At 39.2% G+C, this 18,231-nt stretch overlaps 1 protein-coding gene across 1 annotated transcript in view; it reads right to left on the reverse strand.

The window, feature by feature from the left end:
- The window catches only part of LOC126427231 (basement membrane-specific heparan sulfate proteoglycan core protein), a 792,772-nt gene that overhangs the window by 743,951 nt on the left and 30,590 nt on the right, over positions 1-18,231 (reverse strand). Inside the window, exon 6 of the mRNA XM_050089468.1 lies at positions 15,696-15,845. Coding sequence (XP_049945425.1) covers positions 15,696-15,845 — 150 coding nt within the window. The remainder of the gene's footprint in view (positions 1-15,695; positions 15,846-18,231) is intronic.

Consider the following 18,231-nt stretch of genomic DNA (forward strand, 5'->3'; position numbering starts at 1 on the left):
AGACTCTATTAATTTTGTAGCCTTTATGGGAAACTTATCATCATTTTCACTTAAGTCACTGGGGAAATTTGCCGGATTTTCGCAGTGTGTCCTCTACATAGACGTCCACTAATTTTGGTCATGCTCTGTGGAGAATATTCAGAGGGGTACAAAAAAATGTATGCACTGTTTAAAAGTCCATAACTGGCAAACTAATTGACGGAGTTGTCTCATCTTTGGTAGTGTAATAGTTTGTAGTTCCGGCAATCAGCACACAAGCGTTGTATTGCGTTTATTTTGTTTTGTCAGATGACAGTCGCCAGATAGTCAGTGTTTTGTTCTTAGTTGCACCTAGTTACTCGAGTAAACATGGCTGGCACAAGGCTTACATTCGATGAAAGGAAGTCAGTTTTGAAGTGGTATTTTAAGTACGAAAACATTAATGAGGTTCAACGGCAATGGCGAAATAAGTATCAAACAGAGCCACCGACACGTTTAATGATTCGTCGCATTTGAGACATATTTGAAGCCGAAGGCTGTGTTAAAGATGTACACAAACAACGATCTGGACGACCTGTAACAGTAACAAGTCCAGCTAACTCCCGTCGTGTGTTACAACAATTCACTCGCTCGCCACAGAAGTCTGTGAGACAGTGTGCCCGTGAGACTGGAGTGAGTCGCTCAAGTGTTCAGCGAATTTTGAAGACAGCAAAGTGGAAGTGCTACATCCCACGATTGCTATACGCAATGAACGAGGACGACCCAGATCGTAGAATGGAGTACTGCGAGTGGTTTACTAAGATGGTGCACAATGGTGAAGAGTTTGCAGAGACGATTGTGTGGTCTGATGAGGCACAGTTCAAACTCAGTGGTACAGTAAATCGCCACAATTGCATCTACTGGGCTGCCGAAAATCCGAACGTCCGTGTAGACAAAGCCGTGAATTTGCCCGGAGTAAATGTGTGGTGTGGGTTGTCTTACCGGGGCTCAATTGGGTCATTCTTCTTTGACGGCATAGTTACCGGTGAGGTGTACCTTCAGAAGCTTTAGACATCCATTTTACCTGCCATCCGACACTTGTATGGAGACGGAAGAGTTTCCTTTCAACAAGATGGTGGTCCAGCCCACTACCAAAATCGTGTTAGGGGGTGTCTTGACGAAAATCTACCAGGAAGATGGATAGGCCGTAGAGGTGCTGTGGAGTATCCACCACGTTCCCCAGACCTAACTGCTCTGGACGTTTACCTGTGGGGAACACTAAAGGATGTCGTTTATCGACAAACGCCACGCCCATTGGATGAACTTCGAGGATCCATGTGCAAATACCCATCTGAACACGTTGCAGTCAGTAGTTTGTGCTGCAGTTCGGTGGCATTGTTTGTGTGTGGATGTTAATGGGGACCATTTCAAACAGCTAGAGTGATATCCTTCAGTTGTACTTTAAGCTACACTTTCACCAAAAATGAGACAACTCCGTCAATTAGTTTGCAAGTTACGGACTTTTAAACAGTGGGTGCATTTTTTGGGACCCCTCTGTATATGTATAGAGTATCTCTCCTAAGAGTCATCAGGTGCATCTTCACTGGTGTTTCCACAGATATCTGCAATTTCGTGTCTGTAGCGTGTATATCGAGCCAGTCCAAACAGACACTACTCGCCAAAACTTCTACGCGGCACCCGGTATCTACAGAAAGCATCGGTTTGTTTTCCTTTACAAACAAAATTATATTTAAAATGGAACTTCCCGTGCTCATTTGACAGAGCGGTCGCACGTTACTGTAGTCCAATATTTGTTTGATCAATTGTGTTAAGTGGGACAGTGAAATAGGAAGAATAATGAGTAATATAGCAGTGACCGAATAGCACTGCTGCGTGGGGGTAGCAGTGGCCACGCTTCCTGTCCTACTGCCCCTATTAATACGTGTCGATTAAACAACTATTGCACCTGAGTAATGAGGAGGCTGCTCTATTGAACAGGCATGTGAAATTCCACTTTTGAAATAATTTTGTTTGTAAAGAAAAACAAATCAGTACTTTCTGTCGACACTGGTCTTTGCATGAAAGACATGACAAGCATTATTTGTTTGGGCAGACTCCAACTACCCATTGCAAATCAAAATTAGAGATATCTGCCAAAGTACCAGAGAAAGTGTGTGTATGAATTGCGAACATGCGAGTGTGACATGAATACATGAATATTTAGTGAAGTTTTTAACATATATATATAATAGAGGGAAACATTCCACGTCGGAAAAATATACCTAAAAACAAAGATGATGTGACTTACCAAACGAAAGTGCTGGCAGGTCGATAGACACGCAAACAAACACAAACATACACACAAAATTCAAGCTTTCGCAACAAATGGTTGCTTCATCAGGAAAGAGGGAAGGAGAGGAAAAGACGAAAGGATGTGGGTTTTAAGGGAGAGGGTAAGGAGTCATTCCAATCCCGGGAGCGGAAAGACTTACCTTCGGGGGAAAAAAGGACAGGTATACACTCGCACACACACACACACATATCCATCCGTACATACACAGACACAAGCAGACATTTGTAAAGGCAAAGAGTTTGGGCAGAGATGTCAGTCGAGGTGGAAGTACAGAGGCAAAGATGTTGTCGAAAGACAGGTGAGGTATGAGCGGCGGCAACTTGAAATTAGCGGAGGTTGAGGCCTGGCGGATAACGAGAAGAGAGGATATACTGAAGGGCAAGTTCCCATCTCCAGAGTTCTGACAGGTCGGTGTTAATGGGAAGTATCCAGATAACCCGGACGGTGTAACACTGTGCCGAGATGTGCTGGCCGTGCACCGAGGCATGTTTAGCCACAGGGTGATCCTCATTACCGACAAACACTGTCTGCCTGTGTCCATTAATGTGAATGGACAGTTTGTTGCTAGTCATTCCCACATAGAATGCGTCACAGTGTAGGCAGGTCAGTTGGTAGATCACGTGGTTGCTTTCACACGTGGCTCTGCCTTTGATCGTGTTACAGACTGGAGTAGGTGGTGGTGGGAGGGTGCACGGGACAGGTTTTACACCGGGGGCAGTTACAAGGGTAGGAGCCAGAGGGTAGGGAAGGTGGTTTGGGGATTTCATACGGATGAACTGAGAGGTTACGAAGGTTAGGTGGACGGCGGAAAGACACTCAAGGTGGAGTGGGGAGGATTTCGTGAAGGATTGGATGTCATTTCAGGGCAGGATTTGAGGAAGTCGTATCCTTGCTGGAGAGCCAGATTCAGAGTCTGATCCAGTCCCGAAAATTATCCTGTCACAAGTGGGGCACTTTTGTGGATCTACTGTGTGAGGTTCTGGGTTTGAGGGGATGAGGAAGTGGCTCTGGTTATTTGCTTCTGTACCAGGTCGGGAGGGTAGTTGCGGGATGCAAAAGCTGTTTTCAGGTTGTCGGTGTAATGGTTCAGGGATTCAGGACTGGAGCAGATTCATTTGCCACGAAGACCTAGGCTGTAGGGAAGGGACCGTTTGATGTGGAATGGGTGGCAGCTGTCATAATGGAGGTACTGTTGCTTGTTGGTGGGTTTGATGTGGACGGACGTGTGAAGCTGGCCATTGGACAGGTGGAGGTCAATGTCCAGGAAAGTGGCATGGGATTTGGAGTAGGACCAGGTGAATCTGATGGAACCAAAGGAGTTGAAGTTGGAGAGGAAATTATGGAGTTCTTCTTCACTGTGAGTCCAGATCATGAAGATGTCATCAATAAATCTGTACCAAACTTTGGGTTGGCAGGCCTGGGTAACCAAGAAGGCTTCCTCTAAGCGACCCATGAATAGGTTGGCGTACGAGGGGGCCATCCTGGTACCCGTGGCTGTTCCCTTTAATTGTTGGTATGTTTGCCCTTCGAAAGTGAAGAAGTTGTGAGTCAGGATGAAGCTGGCTAAGGTAATGAGGAAAGAGGTCTTAGGTAGGGCGGCAGGTGATCGGCGTGAAAGGAAGTGCTCCATCACAGCGAGGCCCTGGACGTGCGGAATATTTGTGTATAAGGAAGTGGCATCAATGGTTACAAGGATGGTTTCCGGGGGTAACAGATTGGGTAAGGATTCCAGGCGTTCGAGAAAGTGGTTGGTGTCTTTGATGAAGGAGGGAGACTGCATGTAATGGGTTGAAGGTGTTGATCTACGTAGGCAGAGATACGTTCTGTGGCGGCTCGGTAACCAGCTACAATGGGGCAGCCGGGATGATTGGGTTTGTGAATTTTAGGAAGAAGGTGGAAGGTAGGGTGCGGGGTGTCGGTGGGGTCAGGAGGTTGATGGAGTCAGGTGAAAGGTTTTGTAGGGGGCCTAAGGTACTGAGGATTCCTGGAAGCTCCGCCTGGACATCAGGAATGGGATTACCTTGGCAAACTTTGTATGTGGTGTTGTCTGAAAGCTGACGCAGTCCCTCAGCCACATATTCCCGACGATCAAGTACCACGGTCGTGGAACCCTTGTCCGCCGGAAGAATGACGGTGGATCGGTCAGCCTTCAGATCACGGATAGGCTGGGCTTCAGCAGTGGTGATGTTGGGAGTAGGATTAAGGTTTTTTAAGAAGGATTGAGAGGCAAGGTTGGAAGTCAGAAATTCCTGGAAGGTTTGGAGAGGGTGATTTTGATGAAGAAATCCTGTCCTGAAATGAGATCCATCCTTCACGAAATCCTCCCCACTCCACCTAGAGTGTCTTTCCGCCGTCCACCTAACCTTCGTAACCTGTTAGTTCATCCCTATGAAATCCCCAAACCACCTTCCCTACCCTCTGGCTCCTACCCTTGTAACCGCCCCCAGTGTAAAACCTGTCCCATGCACCCTCCCACCACCTCCTACTCCAGTCCTGTAACCCAGAAGGTGTACACGATCAAAGGCAGATCCACGTGTGAAAGCACCCACGTGATTTACCAACTGACCTGCCTACACTGTGAAGCTTTCTATGTGGGAATGACCAGCAACAAACTGTCCATTCACATTAATGGACACAGGCAGACAGTGTTTGTCGGTAATGAGGATCACCCTGTGGCTACACATGCCTTGGTGCACGGCCAGCACATCTTGGCACAGTGTTACACCATCCGGGTTATCTGGATACTTCCCACCAACATCAACCCATCCGAACTCCGGAGATGGGAACTTGCTCTTCAATATATCCTCTCTTCCCGTTACCCACCAGGCCTCAATCTCCGCTAATTTCAAGTTGCCGCCGCTCATACCTCACCTGTCTTTCGACAACATCTTTGCCTCTGTACTTCCGCCTCGACTGACATCTCTGCCCAAACTCTTTGCCTTTACAAATGTCTGCTTGTGTCTGTGTACATGCGGATGGATATGTGTGTGTGTGTGTGTGTGTGTGTGTGTGTGTGTGTGTGTGTGTGTGTGTGCGAGTGTATACTTGTCCTTTTTTCCCCCTAAGGTAAGTCTTTCCGCTCCCGGGATTGGAATGACTCCTTACCCTCTCCCTTAAAACCCACATCCTTTCATCTTTCCCTCTCCTTCCCTCTTTCCTGATGATGCAACCGTTGGTTGCGAAACCTTGAATTTTGGGCGTATGTTTGTGTGTCTATCAACCTGCCAGCACTTTCGTTTGGTAAGTCACATAATCTTTGTTTTTTTTTTTTTTTTTGAACTTTAGTGGCAACTATTTATTTACAGCTCATACGAAACAGATACATGTTTCAAAGTTTTACTGACCTTCAAAATAGTCACCAGCATTGCGTATAGCTCATTGCTGGTGAAGTTGTAGGATACTCTTAGCAGTGCCAGTTGTGTTGACAGTTCGAGTGGCGCGGTCTATTGCCAGACGAATTTGTAGCAGTTCTGAAGCGAATGCCGTGAAGTGTTTCCTCCAGTTTAGAAAAATCGAGTTGAACTCGTGAGGGCTTAAGTCAGGGGAGTGCAGTAGGTGGTATGGCACTTAGCACCCCCCTCAGCCAAACAAATCAGTAACAGCTTGCACTGTACGTGCTTGAACATTGTCCTGCAAAATGATGGTCTGGTCCTGCAGAAAGAGTCATCACTTCTGTCTCTAAGCTGGTCGTAGGTTGTGTTCCAAAACAAACGCATAGAGACAGAAGTGATGATTCTTTCTGCAAGACCTGACCATCATTTTGCACGTACAGTGCAAGATGTTAGTAGATTTGTTTGCCTAATGGGGTTGCTAAGTGCTATATCACCTACTGCACTCCCCTGACTTAAGCCCTCATGAGTTCAACTCGATACCTAAACTGTAGGAAACACTTCACGGCATTCGCTTCAGAACTGCTACAAATTCGTCAGGCAATAGACCGCGCTGCTCCAACAGTCAACACAACTGGCACTGCTGAGAGTATCCTATGACTTCCACATCGCTGGCAACGGGTTATGCACAATGCTGGTGACTACTGACTACTTTGAAGGTCAGGAAAACTTTGAAACACGTATTTATTTCATATAAAATCTCAGAAATAAAGTTTGGAGTCGACATGCAGTAAAACCTGTATCTATCGTACACTGAAGTGCCAAAGAAACTGGTATAGCCATGCGTATTCAAACACAGAGATAAGTAACAGGCAGAATACAACGCTGGGGTCAGCAATGTCTATATAAGACAACAAGTTTCTGGTGTCATTGTTAGATCAGTTACTGCTGCTGCAATGGCAGGTTATCAACATTTAAGTGAGTCTGAACGTGGTATTATAGTTGGCACACAACCTAAGGGACACAGGATCTCCAAGGTAGCAATGAAGTGGGGATTTTCTCATACGACCATTTCACAAGTGTACCACGCATATCAGGAACCCAGTAAAACATCAAATTTAAGACATTGCTGCAGATGGAAAAAGATCCTGCAAGAACGGGGTCGACGATGACAGAAGAGAATCGTTCGAGGTGACAGAAGTGGAACCCTTCCGCAAATTGCTGCAGATTTCAGTACTGGGCCATCGGTGAGTGTCAGTGTGCGAACCGTTCGATGGAACATCATCAATTTGAGCTTCCGGAGCTGAAGGACCACTCATTTACCCTCGACGATTGCTTGACCCAAAGCTTTACGGCTCGCCTGGGACCGTCAACACCGACATTGGACTTTGATGACTGGAAACGTGATGCTCGGTTGGACAAGTCTCGCATCAAATTGTATCGAGCGGATGGACACGTACGGGTATGGAGACAACCTCATGAATCCGTGGACCCTGCATGTCAGCAGCGGACTGTTCGAGCTGGTGGAGGCTCTGTGATGATGTGGGGCGTGTGCAGTTGGACTGATATTGGACCCCTGACACATCTAGATAGGTGACACATACATAAGCGTCCTGTCTGATTACCTGCATCCATTCCTGCGCATTGTGCATTCTGACAGACTCGGGCAATTCCAGCAGGACAATGCAACACCTCACACGTCCAGAATTACTACAGAGTGGCTCCAGGAACACTCTTCTGAGTTTAAACACTCCCGCTGGTGACCGAACTCCCCAGACATGAACATTATTGTGCATATCTGGGATGCCTTGCAACGTGCTGTTCAGAAGAGATCTCCACCCCCTCATGCTCTTACGGATTTATGGACACCGCTGAAGGATTCGTGGTGTCAGTTCCCTCCAGCACTGCTTCAGACATTAGTCGAGTCCGTGCCACGTTGTGCTGCAGCACCTCTGCATGCTTGCAAGGGCCCTACAGGATATTAAGCAGGTGTACCAGTTTCTTTGATTCTTCAGTGTATGTCCACTTTGCCTCAGCTTTTATGCAAACTTTGATTCAGATGAAGTTTGTCAGCAACATCATCATAAAAAACCATGAGTTTCTAACATCCATTGTGATACAGGATTACCTAGTGGGCAAATTTCGAGATGACTATAGATTTCATGATCTTGCTTGTAGCTTTGTTGACAGTGGGGGTTTCTCTATAAATACTCTTACTGTTGAAAATTGAACAAAGAGGAAATGATTTCAGATGTTTTGACTTCAAAAGCACTAAGTTCATGCACAAACTAACAGCAGCCTATTGTTTATTTTTTCTGGATTGATATAAACTTGAATTAAAAATTACTGTCTCATGAAATAGAGTATTAATATTTCAACTCAAACACTGTCATTAAAATGTACATGTTTGCATGGTTTAGCTGGCCATTTCTTGCAGAGCCATTAGTCAACTGACACAGACTGGTTAATTGAATTATATCATTATCAATCCACGGAAGTTCAAAAACACTTTGTTACGCATGCTTGTTAAGTTGAACAAGTGGGTGCAGAATGTGGGGACAACATCTAGTTATCACACAGGCATCATACAAATACACCTTTCTAAATGCAGAAGTAGTTGAAACAAAATTATTAAACATTGTTTTATTGAGTAAATATCATTTAAAAAACTATTACAATTGGAAAAATCTGGTCCCATTTCAGTATTTCTGACTGAAATTTTGCTGCAGCTTAGAAACTAAAGCCTCTAACAATAGCTCTCTAATGAAAATTAAGAGATTGGCTATATGCTATCTGCTCTGATTTACGTGATTCAAGAGAAGCTACTATAAAATCTGTCAGACAGAAAATCAGTTAGAAAAGTACAATTAAGTAGAAGAAAATACCTCATTGTTGTTTTGTTTCTCTCTCTGAGATGAGACATGACAGAAAAACTAAGTCATAAACACAATTTTCCTCTACTGCCATATCTCTCCTATAATAATCCCACTTCTGATAAACAACTGATTTGTGAATTGTCATTTTTATGTTCACACCATGTCTGAAACTGATTGACATCAATTTCTGTGGAAAAAAAAATTCATGTTTACTACAACAGTTAATTATTGCAGCTTCCATTACCATTGACTGAAGTAACGTAATTTAATTTTAGATATTAAGTGTTGGGACATCATATCACAAAATCACCCAAAACTCAAAATATAAGACGAAAATATCACCCTAATGGGGAAAATTCAATACTTGAAATAGGCTAACTGATCATAGAAAAAGTTTTATGTTGATATTACAGTATTTTTTGATTATTGCTCTCAAACTAGAATAGCATACACAGGAAAACAATGTTTAATAATTTGAATCAACTAGTCCTAAATTTCCATTGTCACTATAAGATAATATTATGAGTAAGTTGTTCTTCACATTCTTCATGCTTCTGGTATTGTTTACTTTCGATCATATGCGTTTTTTGACCATGTATAAGTCTGACAAGTTGTTACTGTTCTCTCACACCATGCACATGGAAACAAATACAAAGAGAGGAGTTTGGTGGGACTTAGAGCCTTTTGATTGGTTAAATTAGTTTTAACAGGGCTTGATGGAGATGGATGTTTTCTCTCAGGTCTGAGGATTTACACTATTACTTATTGTTAACCAAACATGTAACACGGATTTTGTAAGTTTGTTACCTAGGATAGAAGACTTTGATATATCATCATTTGCAATTGAATTCGAGGAACTGCTTTCAATTTGAATTAAAGTATTGATATTAAAATACAGCAATTCTGAAAAACGACATCAAAGTCTTCATAACATCACATGACAATCATTCTTTTTATGTTAATCACAAGAGGACAATAAAGAACTTTTATAAACGTTATACATAGGATTCTCTGTTTTTAAATATGTACAGCACTATTTAAAATGTTAATTTTAAGTTATACAGATAACAGGTATAGTTATTTAATGATTAATATTATTCACAGTTGGAGTAACAACTAAATTGCAGCAACATGTCTCAAGATGTCTTTGCAACTGATGTTGCATTTGTAGTATTTCATTTCAATATGCACTAACACATAAATTCATTCAGTTCATTACAATGTTGTACAAAAGAGTTAATATTTAATTTGTAAGTATATACATGGCTAATATCGATTTATTTAAGCTGTTAATTTGCAGGAACATATTTACACAAATAATGCAACAGAAAACACTAAACTTTAATGGCAGATATATTTTATATCTAGTTAGCCAAATTGAAAGTACAACAAATACCATCACCATTGATCTTCTACAACTAATTACCACATATCTGAATTTACTTAAGATACTGAAACTGAGATTGATAAAACGATCACCAGATAAATCTCTACATTAGCAAGAAAATTGCTGATATTATTTCTATTCTACAGCAGCACAGTCTCATGTACAAGGAATGAGAACCAAAACCAGTGCAATAGTTTCTCAGTTGTAAAACTACTGATAGAACTAAAACAGTTAATACAGATTTATTTTGCACTGAAGCACACACTTTGCTGTGCATGAAAGCAGACAGAGTATGGAAATTACATATCATCTGAAAATTGCTATTGTTCATTTTGTTTCAGAAATGAATAAATATCAAAATCAAATTTACTTCATAGTAAATGCCAAACACAATGTGAAATTATAATTTTTTAGATACTGAAAAGCTAATCTCAGAAAATTCATCAAAAAATATGGTTTTTGCTATTATGAATGTTTGCTATTATTGTGCTAAATTTTCTCATATAAATAGGCAGAAAACATATTTGAAGTCAGAATTCATTGTATATCTGAACTGAGTTTATACAACATTTTGATATCGACACACATGAGCAAGGACTGAAAACAGCAGTTCTACTCACTTCACTGGTTTGGATAAATTCTTTCATAGTAATCAAATACAGTCTCGATAAAACTGGAACGATAAAAATACTGGTGCTCAACTTTATGTGATAATCTGGCTTTCTCTATTCAGTTGTTTTCTCTTACATATATGACAACCTTCCCCTACAATACTGTGTCATGAGTAACCACACATCTATGTAGCAAAGCATATTTTAAAAATGCAGTTATGATGCCTTATGTTGAAACAATACTGTAAGACTAAAACTATGGAGTGTACATATCTAGTGTAAACAAAATTAATAATTCATAAAAGAAATTATCAGGACTTGAAATAGTTTTGCCTTTGCCTTTGCTTCTGCATAAACAGATCATTATTTGGAATGAATTTCTCACACTGTAGCGAAGTGTGCACTGATATGAAACTTCCTGGTTGACTAAAACTGTGATGGTTTGGGACTCAAAACTTGGATCGTTGTCTTTTGCAAAACTTGTGACCTGCCCTCACAGCCTTAGTTCTGTCAGACCTCACCACCTGCCTTATTTAAATGTTTAAATTTATTTAAATAAAAATCAGATCTTGATATGCCACATTTTTTAAATCAAACTAAACAATATAAAATAATTTCTTCTCGACCCCTAAAAATAGCACTGAAAAATCTGACGATGTATTTTTAATAGCTATGAAACTACTTATAAGATTTAAAACAAGAAACAAAGGGTGCATGCAACAGACAATAGTAAAGAGGTGAACTAATCATGCACCAATTGTGTACTGCATGTGTCCACATTCTTCATTTTAAATCTTACAAGTATTTTCATAGCTATTAAAAATTCACATCACAAATTTTCAGGATTATCTGTATGGAGTTACGTATCTTTATGGGACTAGGAGACATTATTTCCTTTCAGTCTTATTTAACAACATGGTATATTAAAAACTGATTTTTATTTAAGTAATTATATTCTGTATTTTCGTCTTGTGTGTGTGTGAAATCTTTCAACTGGTTTCAAATGTTTTCATGAGATTAGAAAGGAGATGTGGTAAATTTTAGGTTTATTTTAATATCTCCTCTTGGTGAGTCAACAGGTGTGTGTGCGTGTGTTTGTAGAAGAGAAGAAGAAGGTAAAAGAGATAGATTTGAGCTCACATTGAGATTTGCCATCAATCATTCTCACAAACCATTCGTGATTGGAACAGGAGAAACAGGCAATGCCAGTGATACACAAAGTATCCTCTGCCACACACCAGACAAGAAAGTGAGTTAGTACTGCACTATCATGTAGTTCTGGGATATGCTGGAAATTACATGAATCTAGTTCACTGAGAAGCTAGTTTAAAATCAATTGCAATATTTGTACCAAACAGATGGGCAAGAAAGTTACCGAATACAAATATATTAAGAAATAAAAAGATTATTGACTACTCAATATTTCAGTCAAGCATCTTTCACTGAGGTACAGCTTTTAGTGAAGTAAGCATTTAAACCGAGCTGCCTTTACCTTAAGGAAATGAAGAGAAAATAATATTAAAAAAAAAAAAAGTGTCAGAATTTAAGTGTGGAAGTAATGTTAGAAATTAAGCTCCTGTCAAGAATATCACAGATTGAGTTCTCCCTCAATAAGAAGGGGAGATATTACACCCTGTTTATAATGAACTGCCACAGTGTTATTCTGAAGTTATTGAGGGATGTCGCCAAAAATGAAAGTGGGTTTTGGTGTCTGCGCCAATATTGATTCACCAATTATTCTCTTTGTGGCCTGTTGTTATGAAATATGTCACAAGACAACACATAAGTTGATCCTGTCCAGCAAACCACTTGTATCAATATTGGGAATACATAACAAACATCATAAAAACTTTTTCACTAAAGATCTCTTCTTGGAATTTTTTCTTTGTCACAGTCACAGAGCTGTCTTTCGAAAGTTAATGATAAACTTTCTCTAATTACGTCTGGTCTACTTAGCCTCATACTAATCCTTATTACTGTCTTTCAGTCACAGTTTTTACATTACATGAAATCGAATCACACATCAAAAGTTAGTTTTATCAGTATCTGAGATGGAAGAACAGAATAAAGTCAACCTAAAACATACATCCACCTTCCCAATCTCTCTCTCTCTCTCTCTCTCTCTCTCTCTCTCTCTCTCTCTGACACACACACACACACACACACACACACACACACACACACACACACACACACAAGACTTGGCAATCAAGAAAGTTTCTTTCTTCACTATATGCCTGTTTGATGTCCAGTATGTCTCCTACTTGGCAAGCGGTGATCTATGGTTGTATATCTTTTATAATCCAATCTAGGCTTTCCACCTGTGTACTGCACTAAATGTATTCAAACTGAGAAGGAAAGGAAAATTAGAAAAACAAAAGCTAAAATTTATGAGTGCCGAAAGTAATTGAAATTAATTTCTGGCTCCTTTTCATCAGATTAACATACTTCTACAAATAGTAAAGTTGAAGGTTGAGCAATATTATTAGCTGCAGCTGGGTTTGTAATTTTAGTAAGCAGATGCTTCTCTTCCGTCTTTCTGTTAGACAGGTCACATATGTGACTTAGTTACTCTCAATAGGTGAAGGGCATTATGGTAAATCTTATGAGGAGAGCTCCCCAGCGGTCGGATTGAGTTTTTGAAAGAATCTATACGGTGAGGTAGGTTAAGGTCCAAGGAACCCTATCCAGCCATTCACGCTGGGGGAAAAAAAAGTAAATAAAAAAAAATTCTAATTTTGTATGGTGCTTTATAGCTTTAAAACTGGTAACAATTTACAGAATAGTTGTGTAACATAATGGTTAAGGTACTGAGCCGACATGCAAGGATATGTGGGTTCATGTATCATCTGGATCTTTGAAATTTTTTATTTTTAAATCTTTATCAAAATGACTTATATCAGTGTTTTTATTCAATTTATTTGTTTAAATGTGTTTTTTTTCTGTTTCTTTGTCATGTCACATTAGTCATCAAATGAAATACATCATTTGCTCTCATTTTTCTTCCTATAGGTCATTGTTCATGTGATTTTGGTTATAGCTACATATTGACTTTGATGTAATTCCTTCCATTTTGTCATCTTAATATTTTTGTCCACATTTTTGCATTCATTATTTCTATTTCCCATTTTGCTTGAATTTCATTTTACTTATAATCTCGGTTTTGTTTAAATCGTCTACCCCGTTATGTTGTCCGTAGTGCAATAATGATTTATTTTTAAATGTTTGTATGACGATTGCCATTCAAAATGATGCACATCTTGTTTCAAAAAATACATCTTGACACCTCTGCCCAGTCAATACAAACAGATTATTTTGTGTTTTGGTTTTTAACCAACAATCAGCATTTCCAAATGTTTAAACATTGTGATAGATAAATAAGTATTACTAAATTCATAAGGACAAAGATTCCATGTGGAAAAAGAATGAAACGAAGAAAAAATAAGAGCAATTGAAGAAGTTAAAACATTGATTAAAATTATGTACCAAAGGAATACAAAGAAAAGAAATAGCATGTAAACCAATTAATTGAATAAAAATTGTGATGAAAGTGATTTCAATAAAGATGTTGTTGTTGTGGTCTTCAGTCCTGAGGCTGGTTTGATGCAGCTCTCCATGCTACTCTATCCTGTGCAAGCTTCTTCATCTCCCAGTACCTACTGCAACCTACATACTTCTGAATCTGCTTAGTGTATTCATCTCTTGGTCTCCCTCTACGATTTTTACCCTCCACGCTGCCCTCCAGTACTAAATTGGTGATCCCTTGATGCCTCAGAACATGTCCTACCAACCGATCCCTTCTTCTAGTCAAGTTGTGCCACAAACTCCTCTTCTCCCCGATTCTATTCAATACCTCCTCATTAGTTATATGATCTACCAATCTAATCTTCAGCATTCTTCTGTAGAACCACATTTTGAAAGCTTCTATTCTCTTCTTGTACAAACTATTTATCGTCCATGTTTCACTACCAAACATGGCTACACTCAATACAAATACTTTCAGAAACGACTTCCTTACACTTAAATCTATACTCGATGTTAACAAATTTCTCTTCTTGAGAAACGCTTTCCTTGCCATTGCCAGTCTACATTTTATATCCTCTCTACTTCGACCATCGTCAGTTATTTTACTCCCTAAATAGCAAAACTCCTTTACTACTTTAAGTGTCTCATTTCCTAATCTAATTCCCTCAGCATCACCCGACTTAATTCGACTACATTCCATTATTCTCGTTTTGCTTTTGTTGATGTTCATCTTATATCCTCCTTTCAAGACACTGTCCATTCCGTTGAACTGCTCTTTCAAGTCCTTTGCTGTCTCTGATAGAATTACAATGTCATCGGCGAACGTCAAAGTTTTATTGCTTCCCCATGGATTTTAATACCTACTCTGAATTTTTCTTTTGTTTCCTTTACTGCTTGCTCAATATACAGATTGGATAACATCGGGGATAGGCTATAACCCTGTCTCACTCCCTTCCCAACCACTGCTTCCCTTTCATGCCCCTCGACTCTTATAACTGCCATCTGGTTTCTGTACAACTTGTAAATTGCTTTTCGCTCCCTTTATTAATAAAAATAAAAAGTCAATGTACCTAAAGAGATTCGAACAAATAATCTTCAGCATGTGAGGTGAATACTGTAAGCATTACACTATATAAGCAGGATGTAAATTTTTATGTTCTTAAGTGTATAGTGCATCACATGAAATTTTGAACTTTTTTTTCAACAGTTACTCGCAAATGAAGGCCCACCAGGGTGAGATTCCTCGGATCTTAACCTTCCTCGGATCTCAATCATTTCAAAAGATCGGTCATACCACTGGGTTTTTCTCCTCATTAGTGTTGACAGCCTGAACTATTTTATTCATTTTACATATAGTTAGAGGACAAATATACTAGCCTATGTTGTATCAATGAGGGGAAGATCTTAAAAATAAAATTAGTGCACAAGATTCTCAACTGCTGTGTCCCACAGGGAAGAATTCTCGGGCCCTTTTTTCTTGTATAGTTGTCAACGAAATAACGCAGCCACAAAACTTGAAAATGAGTGAACTGCACTGATATTGCATCATTTGCTAGCTGTGTCTAATAAGATAGTGGAAAGAGTAGAACTGCTGTTGAGCACAGGCAGAATTGTGTTTTTGTGCAGACAGGAAAGAACGGTCTCTCTGACACGTACCTGTAACCGCCGGAGGAGGACATCCTGCCTCGTCGGAACCGTCCTCGCACTCTTCCCTGCCATTGCATCGCGTGGATGCCGGGAGGCACTCTCCACTGCGACAGGGCAGTTCGTTTGGAGCACATGCAGTGGGGCGCGCACCGATTTGGCCTTCAGTTTTGTACGTGTGTGGAATGGGAACAGTGAGTTCGGGGCAAGGATTACGGAAGAGGATGAGTATAGGTGAGACACGGTAGTTAGTCGTGTGTGTGAAGCAGAGAGGATGAAATTCGTGAAAAGTGTGGAATTACGATCGGGATGAAAATATTGCCGAGATAAATTATTTCTCGGCAGAAAGGGGGGAAGAATTCATTATAGGTGGATTTACGTAGATCAAAGGCAAGAAGTAGGGCGTATTAGTCAGATTTGGCAGTAATCAGATTGTGAATGTTTGTTGGTGAGATAAGAATGTCAGTGTGTCGGGTTCCGAAAAGTTAACAACAGAATGTTATGTTACGTGTTAACACATTTTTGTACAAGTTAACGATCGTATTAAAATGGGCGTTAGGTACGTGAAGCGAGAGCGAGGGACAAACAGTTAACAGGAAGTGAACATTATACACGCATTTTTATTTTGTAAGATGCAGAATCAGATTTTTAATGAACATGTGTATTAAAAAGGAAAGATGAGATGACAATGATTTGTTTCATAATATACACATGCAATTTTTTTGTGTTGAAAGTGTTATACACATTATTTGGAATGGGCAGAATAATAGCAATTTTTACAATCAATCATTATGGCATTGATTGTAATGTTACCAATTGAAACAAGTCAGTTTAAGCACAAAATATGTTTCAACAATTTGAAACAAGGAATGATAACAAATACCATTCATATGTCATGTGAGTCAATATTCAGAAGACACATGTGTCATATTATGTGACACAGACATGGAACATAGTGTGAGTAATTTAAAAATTGTATAACAATGTAGTGAAGTATATATGATATGAAAGAGTGAGGTATGATAACCATTTATAAGGCCAAGTAATTTAAGAACAAAACACGAATATGCAAAATTATTTAGGATTTCCATCATTAATGTGTTTAATGAATTTTAATATTGCAGTAAATGTAAAATAAATTTAATGCCATAAAGAACATGCAGGATTGTGCAAAAAATGATTAAAACCATATAAATGATGAAAAATAAACAAGTGTGCAGGTATGGTACAGAAGTGCCATGCACAATTATTAATGGTGTGTTTAGTGATGCATTATTCGTTAATAAAATGGAAAGCAATGGTGCGTATGTGCCAAAAAATGTTCAGAGGTTTTGTGCATGAGGAGAAGGAGAGGGGGAAAGAAAAAGAAAATAAAACAAAATTAGGAACTATAAAAAACTATTAAACAATAATACTTAATAATTAAATACAAGACATACTACATCTATTTCGGAATGTAATGACTAGTAACATACTAAATAAATCAAATAGGGAAACTACAAACTAGTGGACACAAAATATAAAAAGAAAGATTATTAATGTGGATGAATTATTGTGATGTGCAGAACACTGAATATATTTCTTTTGAAGATGAGCTTCAAGTAAGCACCAACAAAAATTAATTGATTGCCAACCTCTGTGCCAACCAGTGCACAATTTAAATTTTAGGGTAAATTTGTTTACAAGTAAAATGATGAAATTACTGAGTGTTAAAGTGATAAGATGGTGTACCTTGTTTCACTAGATTATTTTCAGTATGCAATAGGATTATTTCACTATGATTCCACAGATTTAAAACTGTCAAATTTTCATAATTGTGGAGCATGGAGATAAAATTTATGATTAATCTCTGTAATATATATAAAAACATCACAACATGTTATATGTATTTTGTCAGGACTAGGGAATTCCACCTGAATGCTGTACAGTTATGAATATTTCGCACTATATAATCACTTTGTTGTGGTAAATATTTGGAATTTTGTTCCTTTAACCTTAACTTTTGTTAGTTGGGAGGGTGTACTTTTTTCTTATCTATTTGTCTTCATTTTTGAACGTGTTTGTCATCTGCTGCAAATATGTGAAGCATTTTGTCAGTGTCTTTCACTGCAACATGCTAATAGGTCACCTAATGTGTTGTGTGCTGGTTATTCTAAACCATCAGCAGTGCTATTGCACTATCCATCCATCATGTAACCACATGAAATCTGTTTCTCTCAATAGTTAATAGATGTCAGTCAGCAAATGTGACTTTCAGATTGATTTTTATCCGTTTCAACTCCCTGTTCACATTTTTCACTGCAGACAGTTTATAACTTCCTAATCCTCTGCCATTTCATTTATGTAACTCAGCCCCTTTTTTTTCTAATCTACGTAAAATAAGGGAAAGAAAACCACTCAGCTATAGCAGATTGATGTGTGGAGAGTAGCAACATGTACCAGAATAGTGTTCACAGTAGCTTTTGAGCTATTGCTCTTTCTCTAGTAAAAGTACACACATCCACAAAAACACTCAAATGTGTTTGATTTTAATCAGTAAGTTGTTGTC

This window comes from Schistocerca serialis, chromosome 11 (assembly GCF_023864345.2).
Source record: "Schistocerca serialis cubense isolate TAMUIC-IGC-003099 chromosome 11, iqSchSeri2.2, whole genome shotgun sequence".
Classification (NCBI taxonomy): domain Eukaryota; kingdom Metazoa; phylum Arthropoda; class Insecta; order Orthoptera; family Acrididae; genus Schistocerca; species Schistocerca serialis.